This window comes from Notamacropus eugenii, chromosome 7 (genome assembly GCF_028372415.1).
Source record: "Notamacropus eugenii isolate mMacEug1 chromosome 7, mMacEug1.pri_v2, whole genome shotgun sequence".
NCBI classification, from domain to species: domain Eukaryota; kingdom Metazoa; phylum Chordata; class Mammalia; order Diprotodontia; family Macropodidae; genus Notamacropus; species Notamacropus eugenii.
This window is the reverse complement of record NC_092878.1, coordinates 155,175,840-155,192,030: the sequence shown is the minus strand read 5'-3', so window position 1 is coordinate 155,192,030 and position 16,191 is coordinate 155,175,840. Positions and strand designations below refer to the sequence as shown.

Below are 16,191 nucleotides of genomic sequence, written 5' to 3'. Positions count from 1 at the left end.
ATGTATGTATGGCAGAAACAGTGCACAGATATCATCAGAAACATGAGATGCACAAATTTAGAGCCATCTCCACTCCAAATATTTATAGGAATTATTTGTGCCTGACCTGTGGTAGAGCCATTTGGATGCACTGTAACCTGGACTCCAACATAATGATGTCATTTTAGTCCTTTCTGATTACAAAGGACAACAAACATCATGCCATTACAGTAAAGGATGACCTTGAAAAAATCACATAACCTTTTCTCACCAGTGCCTACCACAGTGTCTAGCATATAGTAGGTATTTACTAAATGTTTTTTGATTGATTGATTGGAAGAATGGAATAGCCCCTGTTACAAGTGGAAAATAGACTCTAATTAAATCATGCCTTGTGGCTGTCAGGTTGGAAGTCCATATTTGTAAGGAGGAAGCAATTTAGTTAAAGAGTTAAGGAATATTTCCCTCGTACCGACCAACAATTCACATTGTTCAAGTTTTTAAAACTAGAAGGAGTTTATGAATGGTGGGCATTCCATGTGTAGAAACTCCCCTCTCATCAGTGTAGGACTTGTCTATAACTAGCTATGGTTACACAAGCAGTATGTATCAGAGACTGAACTTGAACCCAGGCCTTGCTGCTGATCTTACTAAGGCATGTAGGCAGGATACCAGGCTGCCTAGCTTACTAGTCCTACAAGGGCACTGTATCCCAGCACCCAGTTCCCTTTTCTGACCTGTTTCTGTGCCATCCTCAGTTTTTGTTTTGTGAAAAGGAGGGAGGGGAAGCATCACTCTTGTATCATTAAGTATTATATATAATATTCTATTATTAGGTAATTTTCATTTTTTTCTTTCTCAGAGATGGCCAAATTACTGCTATTTTGGATCAGAAGAACTATGTAGAAGAACTCAACAGACATTTGAAGTAAATAATGAATAAATAATGTTACCTTAGCCTAAATTTTAATGGAGGGAAGAGAATAGAGGGAAAAGGAAGATAATTCTCTGAAAGGTGCTAGAGATGGGTCATTACCCATTTACAGGTACTGCAGCCAAGAGCATCTCACAGTCACTGGTAATCTCCCCAAAGGTCTCTTGGCTTAAATGTGCTTCAGCAATGCCTGGAATAGACCCCAGTTCAGCCCAGGTGGAGTTTTTTTGTTCCCTTTGGTTTTTAAGCTTTTTGCAATTTAAATATTGGGTCCCTCCCCCATGCCCAGTCAGTGTTGAAGTCTTCCTCTTTCTGCCTCCAAAATGTCTCTCACATTCATCCCCTCTTTTCTCTCCATTCACATAGCTGCCACCATAGTCCAGGCCCTCATTGCCAGGGGCTTAGATAATTCCAGTACCCACCTCATTGGTCTCCCTTCCTGAAGCCCTAGCCCTTCCAGTCTGACCTCTACAAAGCAGCCAAACTGATTGTCCAAACATTTAGGAGCGGACATGTCACTTAGTAACCCTCAGAGGCTCCCTGGTACCTAAAGGTTCAAATACAATCTCTTCATTTGACCTTTATATCCCATCACAATCCAGCTCCAAACTAGTGCTGCAACTTTATTATATAGATATTGTGCCTCTCCTGCACTCTTCTGGTCCAACTGTTGTTCAGTCATGTCTGACTGTCTGTGACCACATTTGAGGTTTTCTTGGCAGAGATACTGGAATAGTTTTCCACTTTCTTCCCTTTCCAGCTCATTTTATAAATGAGGAAACTGAGGCAAACAGGGTTGAGTGATTTGCCCAGAGTCACACAATTTTAAAGTGTGTGAAGCCAGATTTGAACTCAGGAAGATGAGTCTTCCTGGCTGCAGGCTCTGCAATCTGTACTGCCTGGCTGCCCCCACCGAACTGTCTTTTATGCGATTTCTCAAACCCATCTCTGTATCTCCCTTCCCTACAACCTGCATTGATTGTCCACCCAGTGCCTAGAATAATGGCCAACATTCATATTACCATTGGAGATTTACATAAGCTCTTTGCCTTTATTAATCTCATTTGTTTTGCCTCTTAGACTCCCTAGGGTTCCTTTAAACAAAGTCCAAGCATTACCTTTTCTACATGAGGCTTTCTCACCCCAACACCCAGCTGCTAGTACTTTCCCCTCCCAAAATTACCTGTGTATCTGAATATATTTTAAAATGCACCTATATCCTGTTAGAATATAATTCCCTTGAAGGGACTGTTTATTTTTTTTTACTTTGCATCTTCAGTGCCTGGCACATGGTAGACATTTAGTAAATGTTTGTTGTTGGGTTGATCATCTCTTTTTTATCATCATCACTGTGGAACCAAGACCCCCTGGCATTGTTGTTTCACCCCAACTCTGGGTTTGTCAATTTAAGCAATTGACCAAGGGGGAGAGAAGCCTTATTTTTAGTGATCAGTAATTTAGTCCCTCGGAGATTTATATGCAATCATTCACCTTTGGGTCAATTACTTTGTCTCTTTGTCCTTTACAGTCCTCCATCTTTATGGATTGGAGTAACCATCCAATCTATCAATATCATCATTAGTGTTCCCCATGGGTATATACCTCAAGCACTTGGTGCTTTGTAAAACTATAGGTGGGAAAAGCACCATTAGAGCTAAATTTAAACTCGATTTAATAAATGCTGAATGGAGTGGTTAGCCGGATCTTTTGGGGGACTTTTGATAAAAAATGCTTTGCACACATTTGTAAAAACCTAGAGTGGCTACTGTGGGGGTGGGGGTGGGGTAGTTGAGGTAGGGACTAGTGGATGGGGGAGGGGACAGAGACCAGCTGTACCTAACAGTAGCAGTTTTCAGTAATCAGTTATAGAGTCCTAATGGAATTTCTTTGTGTCCTCCTGCTAAGTTGTATTCTCTGTGATGGTAGGGACCATCCTCTTACTTATCGTCCTCATTACTCTGCATGTCATATGTATCATCATCCTCTTCGCTGAATTCATGTTGAATAAAAGGACAAATTAAAAGGTTAAATTAGATTCAGTATTTCCTTTATAATTTTTATTATGTCCCAATATTGAGTGACCTGGATCTCCACTAGAGTTTCTTTGAGAATATTACCCTTAAAGACAAATTTCTCACAAATAATTGTTGCTAATCTTAGTTCAAGCTAAGAGATGATGACAATTATTAGTGGAAAATGTAAGCATGATCTTATTGATGACTGCTGATCATTCTTCCCTAACGTTGATTGGTTGTATTGTAAAAGACTTCAGTGGGATGTTTACGTTCATTGTTAAATGAGAAAATCAAGCTTGCTGGTTGATGATAGCTGCTTTTCAAATAATACCATTCAAATGCATCTTATGTTTTGGTTTTTTTTTTCTGTTTTACAGTGCAACAGTAAACAACCTTCAGGCCAAAGTGGATGCCTTAGAAAAATCTAACACTAAGCTGACCGAGGAGGTAGGAGGTTTAGGGGTGGTTGGGTTGAAGCATTTCTAACCTTCATGGCCCTTTGTATGTGCTGATTACCAGGCCCACATCACTCCTCTTGGGTCCAAATTAGATTTGCTCTTCTTTTGTTGAGAATTTTAGAAAGGAACACCTGTCCCCCAAGACCCCATTTGTAATTTTTCAATCTAAGATGCCATGCATTGTCTCTAGATGGAGCATGTAATAGTTTTGTCAGTTGGCACTTGTGCAGAGTGACTGATCAAGGTGAGGACATTGCCGATTGTATTTATGAGGATTTTGTGTTCATGCCAAGGAGAGAGCTGCTAGTCATTTATTTTGACTTTCATACGAGATTGATCTAACATTGTTTATGCTGAGTCAATACTTTTAGGTCAGACTGTTATTACATGAGTAATAATAAGAGTAATTGACATTGAACTTTAGAAGCTTTTCCTCCCCCTTAATCATTAACTCCACAAACCCAACAAAGCAAACTTTCTAAGCTTCTCTTAACCATCTTCTTAGATACTTATGAGATATAGTAACCCTAGGCAAGTGATTTGAACCTCTCCGAAAGCCTCATCTTTGAATTGGGGATAATTAAAACATATAATCACAGTTGTTGTGAGGACCCATTGAGATAATGTATAGAAAGTGTTTGCAGCCTTTGACTGCTATCTAAATATCATTTCTTGGCAGGCTTTATTATCAAACTTCTTTGGCGAGATAACTTGGAGCTTCTCAGTGAAATCAGGGAAGGGTATTCAAGTGGGTTGACATCAACCATACCATGCACCAAATTTGACAGTCTTGGGGGTACCATCTTTCAATGCAAATAACAATAAAAGAGTACTTCTAGTCTTAACAGTGTGAACTGGCAGGGGGGAATCAGCAAAAAGCTCATGGGCCTGATATTGTCTGTGCTTTTATGCAGAAGGGGAATTTAAAAGGTATTTTCCAAGGCCCAGAAAAAAAAAAAAAACATGCCTGGTCTTCATTTTGAAAACTGCATCAAGACTTTGGATAGTCTCATGCTTTATTTATTAAGACATCAGGAAATACATATTTCAAATTCAAAGTTTCTTGCTCCTGAAGATACTATTACGGAATAATTAATTATCCAATGAAATGTGAAACTATTTTGGTACAATGATTTCATTAGGTCTTTATGATTTGTTGGGGAAAGAGGAGAGGAAACAGATTAAGAACAAAAACTCATCTGAGGTCATTGGAAATGGTGAAGCCCCTTCTATTCTCAGTTTTTCACTTCCCTAACAGAAGAAGAAAATAACATGATTTGCAGATTCTTTTTTTAACTTCTTAAAACTTTCCAAATGGATAACAAACTAGCATATAGTTAATATTAGAGACTGGATTTTTTTTTCCTGAGGAGAAAAAATTAAAGTGGAAAGCAATTTATTATAAATTAAATACATTTTAAGAATGTATTTAAACTTAAACTTCTTATCATACATTTTATCTATAAAAAGAAATATACAAGCATAGCAAGAAGGAAAGCCTTCCCCAATATTGTTTCCCTCCCCCTCCAGGGGCAGAAGCAAGGAAGCTGGTTTTGTTCCATTATCTACTCTAGACCAGTTGCAGATTCTTCTGCGTTTAGCCACGTTTTCCTAACTAGAGGAACTTAAAGTAGTTTGGAGCCTTGTGTCTTAGGAATTCTGATTAAAAAAAAAAAGATTTAATTTAATTAAAAAATTTTTAAAAATTCTGAGTGAGGAACTAAGGTGGTGCAGAGAATTTAAGAGACATGAGTTATGCTCCAACTAATCCCAACATTCAAACCTATTTAGTGAATGTGTTGGTGTTTCCCCCTGTTCTTCCGTCACTAAATCACCTCCAGGCTGGTGATATCTGTGCAGTGTTCTTTGAGGTCCTGGGGGTTATACAGTGGCACAGGCTTGCCAGAAAATACTGTCTCTGTTTATCTGGTTGAGCAAACCCAAATCATCAAGGAAAGCCTGACTGGTATTCTTCCACTGTATTGTAAAGAAAAGGTAATTATCTATAATGAAGATATATTTTTCAAACTGTAAGGACAGCTATTAAGAATTCTACTTCATCTTCCGTGAGAGGAGCATGAGAGAAGAGAAAGATTTGAGCAGAATGAGAAGGAAATTGTGCTGGTCATTTGGAAGACTTTGGGTTGGTGGAGAAGACAACAGGTTGATTTGGGAGAGGAGACTTAGAAGGAGAGCATTCTCCTAATATGGGTACTGGTCAAGATTTCAGTTCTGAGTCTTATCAAAGAGGGATGGAAGAGCAAAATCAAGGCTTAATGAGCTTTGAGTCATTTAGTCTTGATAAGAAGCATTAAAGACTTAATGAAAATTAAGGTTGATTATTAAAACATAAAGTTGTTTTCAAGAAAAGGGAAGGTAAGTAAGAAAACGTGGAATAATGAAGAGTATAGAAAATTGATAGTTCTTGTCTGTTGGTTTGCGTGCTGTGTCCTCCATTAGATTATAAAATTCTTGAGGGCAGGGGACTGTCTTTTGCCTCCTTTTATATTTCCAGCACTTAACACCGTAGGCTCTTAATAAATGTTTATTGATTGATTGATAGAGTGAATGGTTGGATCAGATTGGCAAAACTGACCAGTATAAGGGAAATGAATTGTAGCTGCGGAGACTTGGAGACTAAGTAAACAAAGTTGAGCGAGTTTATTGTTGTCAACTCTAGTAAATGACCAAAGGAGTCACAGAGGTTTCACAACCACTGTGAACTCCAAAAATACCAAAGGGCTCTCACAGGTTAAAAGCAAAAAACTCTCTTTGTTCTATTGAGGGAGAGAAATTAGACGCGTGTCGGGGTCTCCTTTAGTAGGATACTCGAGGCAGTAAGGCTTAACCTTGGTGTATATATTTGCGACTAAATAAAGAAGTAAACAGTGTAGTATAGAAAGGATAGGATCTTTGCTTGGTATAGATGGGACAGTGCTAGCCAACAGCAGAGAGATGGCCAAGTTCCTTGATTTTTGTGTGTTTTCCTTGATAAGGATAATGATCTTCAGAATTTGGAAAAATCTTGGTTGCCTAGGACATTGGACTAAATGTAATGTGATGAAATTCAGTAGGGGGAAGTGTACTTGTGTACCCAGAAAGTCAGCTTCATGGGTACAGATGGAAGAAGCATGATTAGGAAGCAGCTCATTTGGAAGAAAAAAAACAAAACTGGGGATTTGAATAGACTTGCAGGTCTTATGAGGCAGCAAAGTGATGTGCCAGCTAAAAAGGTTAATTCAGTATTGCACTGCATTAAAAGGGTTAAGTTATAGGAGCCATTAGATTCTGGACAGGCCTCATCTTGAGGACTGTATTCAGTTCCGGGTGTAAAAGTTTAAGAAGGACATTGATAACTAGGGAGAGTGTCCTCAGGAAGGCAACCGCTGAAGGTCCTTGGGTTCATCTCATATGAATAGAGCACTGGGTTTGGAATTAAGAAGACTCCTCATGAGTTCAAATCCAGCTCAAACACTTAGTAGCTGTGTGGCCCTAAGCAAGTCACTTAACTCTGTTTGCCTCAGTTTTCTCATCTGTAAAATGAGTTGGAGGAGGAAATGGGATACCACTCCAGTATCTTTGCCAAGGAAACCAAAATGGAGTCACACTGAAAAATGATTTAACACCAACCAGAAGGACCTGAGGATGCTTGGCTAGGAGAAGAGTTCAAGGAGGGATGTGAGAGTTGTCTTCAAGTATTTGAAGGACCCTCTTGGGGAAGATGGTTTAGACTTACTTTGTTTACCCCCAAGAACCCAGAGGAAAGGGAAGCAAAGAGGCAAGTTTAGATTTGATATTAGAACAAGTTTCCTAATAATTAGAGGCAGCCCAGCCCATGGTGGGCTCTTCCTCCTAAAGGCTGGGTGACCACCTTGCAGGCACATTCTAGTGGAGATTCCTTTTGGGAATGGCTTGCATAAGATGGCTACCAAGGGTCCTCTCTTGCCTCTGTTTCTTCAGTTCTGCTGTTGATCCCCAGTATATTTTCTTCAGTAGCTATGCTGTATCATGTTCTGAGTGAGTGACAAATATCAGCTGTTTCATGTCCCAAGGCCCTTGTGGAAAGAACACCGAAGCTGAATGTTGGTTATCTCCAGTTGTCCTGCTCTGGATTCCTTTGTCCCATGTAGGTTCTGGGTCTGAAGCTGCCCTTTACTTATGGATAAAGTGTCTAAAGAGATAAATAGGATGGACTGTATTTAATCATGTCTTTAAAAAGGACCCTAGACAGTATGCTATTCTGAATTAATGTGTCTTAGGCAGAATTTCCTGTCTGTTCCCAAAATAAACAAGCCAGGGGAAAAGAAAACTTTTTTTCCCTCTAATTTTAATTTTCTTTTTACTTGAAAATCAAGTCTATGCTATAAATTACTCCTAAGACATTATTGGGGGATTTTCTGGATATTTTATATGAGTAATATCCAAATGAATGTTTTTATAATCCTGCTTCTAAAATGTGGCTTTACTTCCCACCCCCAGCCTCACTCATTCTAACTGGATAAATTTCATTGAAGTTCAGTCATTTCAAGTTGACCATTTTTCTAGTATATTAGAGAGAGCATCTTTGTTCAGATACAGATTCATGTTCAGGGATTCGTGATGGTGTTAATTTACTAGTCAAATTTAACTGAATCTGGTTTTCTGCGAACAGTGCATTCCTACTGGGATCCATTTGCTATACAACTCAGAGACTAGATTTGATTTTTAGAAGTAGCAGAGGAGCATTGTGGTAGTGGATGGGCAGCTGGCCTTAGAGCCATGAAGACCTGAGTCCAAGTCCTGATTCTGACCCACACAGTACAAAAGTCACTTAACCCCTTGGTGGACTAGGAAACTGTCTCAAGATTATAGGTTACACAGAAGATGCAGACTTGCATTGATGAAGGAAATTTCCCCATCTAGAAGTGTCCAATGTCATTGAAGTCTGAGGTTCTGTCCCTGCTCCCATCCTAATTATGGAGAGTACCCTCGAAAGTACCCTTCAAGGCTCCTGGAAGTCTCTTCATTTACTTTGTTTCATTTTTCTCACCTCACCCTCCATTTAGACTTTCCCCAGAGTCCTCGTCTTTCTCTAGGCTTCCGCTACCCTGGTCCTAGTGTATAAATGGACTTCCTTAGCCTGATGTAGGGTTTGACTGGGTAAACACTCTCTTCAGCTTTCTTTTGAATTTTCATTAGTAGCCTTTGGTTTTTACATTACCTTTATTTCCAGGTATGTCTTGCCCCTCCCTTCAAACGAGATATTTGTGAAGCTCTTAGCACTAGGCCTGGCACATAGGTAGCATGAAGTGAAGGCGTGTTCTTCCTTTAACTCAGAGACTATGCAGTCTTCCTCATCCATAGTTTACCACCTTTGTAAAGAAAATGGGTTGATTGTGTACTCTTTCTTGATGGGCAGAATAGTATTATTATTATTTATTTTTTAAGCCCTCATATGATTTTGTCACTTAATCTCTCAGGGCCTTAATCTCTTCCTCTGCAGAAGAAAAGTATTGGACTTTGGTCCCTTAGTTAAAAATCTATGATCTTAAGATAGAATCTTGGGATAGGAATTATAATTGTGTAATATGAGAATATTCATATCCACTTTTCATAGATGTCTTAGTTGTGATAGGACTGATTTGTAGGAGCTCAGTCTCAGAGAATTTTGAGAAAATTCTTTATAGATAGTTTAGAAAAGAACATTTTCATATAAAACTGTTCCAACCAATGAGAACAGGTGCTCATTTTATCTGTCTATAAATTCCGAATGTCCAAGATATGCATAGGCCCAGATCTCAGATTATAGATTTATTTGGAATTTCCTAACCGAGTAAACAGTGCTTGTATTGGTGTTTCTCTCTTGGGATGACTCGTTTTGTTTAATATTGAATACATCTTAACATTTTTTAATAAGTTTAGAACAGTGATTTTTCTTAATATAGTTTTTCTTCTCCCCGCATCCATTTTAGTCAGATGAATGTTGATGAAATTAAATCAGTTTAAATCTCATATTTAAATCTTTTTAAAAAGTAACTTTATTCATCTCCCTTTTTTCCTGTTATTGCTACTTTAAAAAAAATAAAACAGCTGGCAGACTGGGCAGCCTTCTACTCCAGTTGTCTGCCGTGTCTCTACCAAGAGGAGGGAAGGGTGTTCCACTAACTTCCGCTGGAGCATCGATAATTGTATTTAAGCCCAGTTGAGGAACCCTTTTGTATTATTTTTATTCATACTATGGTAAAGTACATATGGGACCTTTCTGTCATATTTGAATAGTAAGATTTCTGGGTCAAAGGGTATGCATAATATTTTTTCTTTTCTCCTGAATTTTTGGACAAATTCATAGACTCTCCTTCCCCCTCTATCATTGGCTATTTTTGTCTCTTTTTTTTTAGTCTGTTTGATGAACATGAGATAGTCTACTTGCAAGAGCATGGAGTTTGGAGTCAGAGGACCCAGGTCCAAATCCTAGCTCTGTCACACACTTCTTGGGACCCTTGAGAAGTGACTCAGCTTCTCGGGGCCCTGACTTTATCTATCAGATGAGCAGTTTGGATTAGGTCATCTCTGATGTCCCTTCCATCTAGACATCTAGAATCCCATGAGGTGAAATCGCAGAAATCTTTTCATTTGCCATTTCTCTTATTACTTAAATGATTGAAATAGTTTGTGTGGGTTTGTGTTGTGGTTATTGATAATTGGAAAGAAATTCTTCAAAACTTCTTTGTACCCTTGGACTACTTGACTATTGAGACTGGCTCTTGGTTTTCTAGATTTGTGTTTCTCTTTAGATCTCAGTTATCAAATTTTTACCAGAGATATTTGTAGAAAAGGCTTTTTTCTCTTCTTATTTTAGTTGCCTTAATTTTCTTTGTGCACATCTTTTAAATTTGTGATTTCTTTTATATCTTATTTATTATGAATTCTTCACCTAAACCTATTTGCAAAAAAACTATCTCCTTGCATCCATCTTTGAATTTTGATGTAATATTTTCCCCTGAAGTTGCTTACCCATTTGGAGATTATTGTACTGTATAACATAAGATGCTGGTCTAAACTTCTTTGCTTCCAAATTCCTTTGCAGATTTCCTAGGAGTTCTTGTCAAGTGAATCTTTGCTTTAGTAGTTTGTGTTTTTAGTTTTATTGAATATAGCTTTGCTGTGATCATTTTTTCTAGACCTTGCTTATTTCCTAGTAAGTTTCATTAATCTATTTTTTAATCTAATACCAGATAGTCCTCATGGATTCTGTTTTATTTTTTAGTTTGCAATATGATAATGTTAGCCTCCTTTCATTCCTCCTTTTCATCTTTTTCTAGAGGCTGCTTTGAAATCATATATTCTAGTAACTTCCTTTTAAAAGTTCCTTGTGGAGTTGAAAATAGTTTTCTCATTTCCCTGATAGTGAACAGATTAGCACCCTAACCATCCCATCCTTTTTCCCACTTGTCCTTCTTAGACTTGGTTAAGACATTTGTTACAAAAGTCTTGTTTTTGTTTTAAATGCAACTAAGAGTGGCACATAGGTCTTGTAAAAAGCATACTACCTGCAAGAGTGACCATCATGCAAAGGAAAGCAAATCACGGGAGCAGCAGGGTCCTGGCTTCTGGCTTTGGAGTCATTAGATAATGTGAAGTTGGATGGCCAGTGATATGTAATTGATACCAATTGTGAGTAGGAAACTAAATCCATAGCATATCTTGAATAGAGCCTCACTGAACACTCTAGGAGTCTTCTCAGTGATAAAGGCATTTAAGGTTTCAGGAGCACCATCAGATTTGCTCTGTGTTCCACTAGACAGTCGTTTGATTTCATTCCCAGCTGGCGGTTGCCAACAACAGGATCATCACACTACAAGAAGAAATGGAACGCGTCAAAGAGGAAAGTTCCTACATATTGGAGTCCAATAGAAAGGTGAGTACTACAGTACCTGTAAAATGGATAGACTCCTAGGCCTGCAAGGACTTCAGCACTGCCCAAACTTGACGATCCTATAGAATTAAGAGAGTGTACATTAAGTTGATTTAAGCAGAAGAAAAATTTTATGCTTAGTTGTAAGGGCTTAGCAGTGCCGGAAACATTTAAGTGCTTAAGAAGTGATTCGTGATTGATTGACTGATGAATGGGGAAGAATAGGAATATACCAAAAATGTCAGTGATGTCAAAAAAAAAAAAAAATCACATCCTCAAGTGCTGTTGTAGAACAGTTTGCCTCTAAACGGTCCCTGATTTTTACCCTTTTTTGAGTTTTGTGTCTTTTAATTTTTTCTTCTGTAGCTTCCCTATCAAATATTTACTGTAACTTCATACTACTTTCATTATGTATTATATGTTCATTATAATATTATTCCTACATATCCATTATGTATATATATGTTTATTATAATAAAAATATGCTTTCACCCCTCCAGATTTTCTGAATTTTCTAGAAAAGTGTCCTGTAGAAAAGCATCAAACCAAACTTCCTAATGTGCTTAAATAATGAATAAATATGTGCTGAATAAAAGTTTGTTTTAAGGTAGAAACAAAAAAGACTCGGGTCTTTTCTGTGACTATGGTGTTTGATCCAAGTAAAGTGCCTGGCCTCGGCTGTATCTACTGTTAGAGCAGATCTGTTGCAAAGCAGCAGGAAGGGACAGTTTTCTTGGCTCTCCTGTGTTCTAAGTAGTCACTTATGCCATCAGGTGGATGAGTGAGGGGTTGCTGTGTACACTTTGACCTCAGTTCATATTCCCAGCATTGCTTTTGAAGCCTGATGTGGAAACTTTTTTTTAATTTGCAAACTATCCTATGATCTTAGAATGGCAATAAAACACTTCATCTCTTAAATATCAAAGACTGTCACTTTAATGGACTCTAAAAAGAGGAATTCTTAACCATGAACTTTTAAAAAAATTTATTTCAAGAACTGTATTTCAGTATAATTGGTTTCCTTTGTAATACTATATATTTTATGTATCTAAAAATATTATTCTGAGATGGGAGCCATAGACTTGACCAAATTGCCAAAGAGGGAGTCACTTATACAAAAAAGTTTAGAGGCCCTGCCATAAAATGTCTCATTTATCTGAACGTGATCTTTGATATAATAATGATGATTAGAATGGTGGCCCCAGCCTGCATGCATTTGGATTATTAATCTAAGGTTCTGAATGCTTGCTGTTCTATTAATGTCCGCTGGTTCATTGATTTTTTTTTTTTATTTCAAGGTCAACAAGCAAGACAAAACTGCAGATGGGCAGGCACTGAGTGAAGCCAGAAAACATTTAAAAGAGGAGACACAATTACGACTGGTAAACTAAACTTAAATGCTAGACTTCAGCCTTGTGTTCATGTCTGACAGCTTACCCAGAGTCCTCTTGGGTAGACCCAAACCTGAGGGGTCATCTATCTATCCTGTTTTTATAGACTGTTTTTTGAATTTTTCCCTTTTTCTATTTCAGTATAAAATGGAGAGGAAAATCTGGTTGTAATATGTATTTATAGATCTATTAATGTCTATTAACAATACAAGTGTAGTGTATACATGTATGCAATATATATGTATACGTATATGTATATATCCAAGAACTTCAAGTATATACATGTATATAATATATGGTATATACATATTATATGACATATACAGATGTATTTCCATATAATTGGTTTCCTTTATAATCCTGTGTATTTTATCTTTTACATTTAACATTATTCTGAGAAGGGACCCATAGGTTTCACCAGAGTGCCAGAGAGGTTAGGAATCCTTGACCTATATATACACATATGCATGCACACACGCATACATACACACATACCTGCATACATGTGTATACATATATATCTACACACATAAAAACATTTTCTATAGCTATCTGATTTCTCTGTTCTGTCTGCCTATACACGTTTGTATTTTATAACACATTAGATGTATATTATCTTGTAATTACAGAGGTGGCCAGGTGCACAGTGCAGCACATCCTATACTGGGGGTCATGTCCACCTGTGGAGTTGTGAAACATTTGGCAACAGAAAAGATTTCTGAATGTGCAGTGACCAAAACTTAATTAAAAATGAAATGTGTAATGAATTCAAGGTGTTTCTGGCAGCATCCAACTTCATTGTAGCCTTAATTTTGAACACAAAGCCCCCATGCTTTGGACTGCACATGCCCTCAGGTCATGCAGCGCCAACAAACCTTGCCAGCAAATACCCAGAAAGGGATCACAAGTGGAAAAAGTTTAAGATGTCCTGGTATAGTGGATAGAGTCAGGAAGATCTGAGTTCAAATTTGGCCTCAGAACATTAACTATGGGACATGGACAAGACACTTTATAAAAAATGAAATTAACATTTTATGATATTCAATAAATTACATACTATTATAGTTATATATTTGTATATTATTGTATTTTGTAATGTACAAATCTTAACTATGTGATAAGAATGACGTAAGAGATTTTTCATCATTGATAAAAAAATCTCTTGTAATTTTCATATTAATAACTTTTCAAAACTAATAACCATAAAATAATAATGATCTTATTTAGCTATAAAAAGTAGTTGTCTTTTTCCCCACCTGTGTTAGAGTCTACAGAACATTAAGTATAAAACAAAAATAAGAAGGTATATGGGCAAGATATTTAATTTTTATTTTGCCTCAGTTCTTTCCTCTGTAAAATGAGGATAAAAATAGCACCTACCTCCCAGGATATAGTGAGAATCAGATGAGAAAATAATAAGAAAGTGCTTAGCACAGTGCCTGAAACTTAGATGCTGAGGAATCCTTGTTTCCTTCTTTGTTGTATATGTGTATATCTATATATCTCTTTCCATGTGTTTGTACGTATATAAGATATATGCATATATACATGTGTGTGTGTGTGTGTGTGTGTGTGTGTGTGTATACAGGATGTCCCAAAAGTGTTACTGCATAACTTTTACTTATAGTTTTTAATCCTGCTTACATATTTATCTTAATATATCATGTCAAGTATTAATATTTAATACATTATATTTTGATATTTATAACTTAATTATACTTAAACTTTTAGTTGTATTTAATAACTTTCTTATAGCTTTTAATAGCTTAAAATGGCACTAAAGTTTTTGGGACACCATATGCTATGTGTTTCTACATATAGATATGGATATAAATGTAGACATTGTATTTCACTATGGAGACAGAGGGTCCATATACATATGCAAAAGACAGAAACACTCAGTTTTGTGTAGCTGTTTTCTATAGTGAATAAGGTTTTTCAGTTAACCAGAACAACCATTCCTGTTCATCAATATATACTGTTATCAGAAAACAAAGCTTGTAATTCAGTACAATTTTCTAAACTTGTGGTTCATTTGAATTCAGCAGATACCTGCTGAGTCCTTATTGTGCTCCCAGAACTGAGATATGATTCATACACCATCCTTGTGTTCCAGGAGTTTCCCATCTAGCAAATGAGAGAAGCCCTAACCACCAGTGGCTCATAGTTTAAGCCTAATATGAAAATTCAGAAAGAAATCTATGTTGTATGAAGGTTCATGGTAGGTTGAGGTCAGTTCCTGCTGGGGGCCCAAGAAAGATTCATGGAGAGCTAGGTCAGAGGAATGAAATGTGGGATAGATAGTCTTACTGAGAACACTACCAAGAATGAAAATTATTTTTAAAAGTAGATCTCCTTTGACCACATGCTCAAGTACTGCCATCTCGTAGCTAGTGATTTCTTTGGGTTCCATTTGGCTATCACAAGATGAATGCCTAGTAGAAGGAGGGTTTTTACTCTACAATCTCACACTCATTTTTCAGGGATCTGCCTCTCTCTTTATGTGCAGCAGACCTATTTAGTTACTTTTCTCTTTTATTTGCCTTGAGATTAACTCCTTTACTTTTTGGGCAGGACGTGGAAAAAGAACTGGAGATGCAGATCAGCATGAGACAGGAGATGGAGTTGGCCATGAAGATGCTTGAGAAGGATGTGTGTGAGAAGCAAGATGCTCTTGTCTCTCTGCGGCAGCAGCTGGATGATCTCAGGGCCCTCAAACATGAGCTTTCCTTTAAGCTGCAGGTGAGGGAGGGACCCTCAAAGGAGCATGTTGTATGGAATACCTGTCGTTTCTAGAAATTGTGCTAGTAGCCCCTGGTTTGACTTTTTATTTTGAGTCATGAAGAAAAACCTGGATTTCCACTAGGGGGCCAGCCCTTTAGAAATTTGAGTAATTATCCCAGAGTCCTATATTACTCTAAAACTAGAGTTGTGACCACTTTCCGAACACAGAGAGGGGAAAACCCTGTCTAGCCCTATCTCTGTTTTCCCTTCTTCCTCCACAATATCTTTCAAGTTCATCCATCCCCTTTTCATCCTTCTGACTTGTACCATCAGGTCCTCATCACCTCTTTGGTGGGTTTTGTAACTACATCTTCATTGGACTCCATGACTCAGGTTTCATCCTCTACCGTACTGCTTTTCCTAAAGTACAAATCTAACTCCATAAACTCTAGTGGCACTTTCTGATGCCTCTAGGATTAAACACAAATTGCTCTGATTCCTCTTGACCTGGTTACAGCCTGTCTTTCCAGCCTTATTGTACATGCGCAGTGTGAGACAACTAGTCTGGTCTTCTCGCCGTTCCTCATCCACAGAGCTCCATCTGGGGCTTTGGTCTGGCTGTTCCCCATGTCTTAGAATCTGCTTCCTTCTCAGCCTCTGCCTCTAAAATCCTTTTTCTTCTTCAAAGTTCCAGACCCAGATCAAGTTCTACCTTCTAAATAAGATCTTTCCTGATACCCCTCATTGCTAATCCTTCCCTCTTTTCACCATGTACCTCATTACCCCATATCTCTCC

At 37.7% G+C, this 16,191-nt stretch overlaps 1 protein-coding gene across 13 annotated transcripts in view; it reads left to right on the top strand.

The window, feature by feature from the left end:
* Positions 1–16,191, top strand: part of RUFY3 (RUN and FYVE domain containing 3) — a 123,814-nt gene that overhangs the window by 88,712 nt on the left and 18,911 nt on the right. For all 13 annotated transcript variants that reach the window (XR_011970523.1, XR_011970522.1, XR_011970524.1 and 10 more), the window contains 5 exons: positions 842–907; positions 3,306–3,375; positions 11,191–11,283; positions 12,579–12,662; positions 15,246–15,413. Coding sequence is in view for 10 of the 13 variants with exons in the window: in XM_072624439.1 (XP_072480540.1) it covers positions 842–907; positions 3,306–3,375; positions 11,191–11,283; positions 12,579–12,662; positions 15,246–15,413 (481 nt within the window). In the remaining 3 variants the exon portion in view is untranslated. The remainder of the gene's footprint in view (positions 1–841; positions 908–3,305; positions 3,376–11,190; positions 11,284–12,578; positions 12,663–15,245; positions 15,414–16,191) is intronic.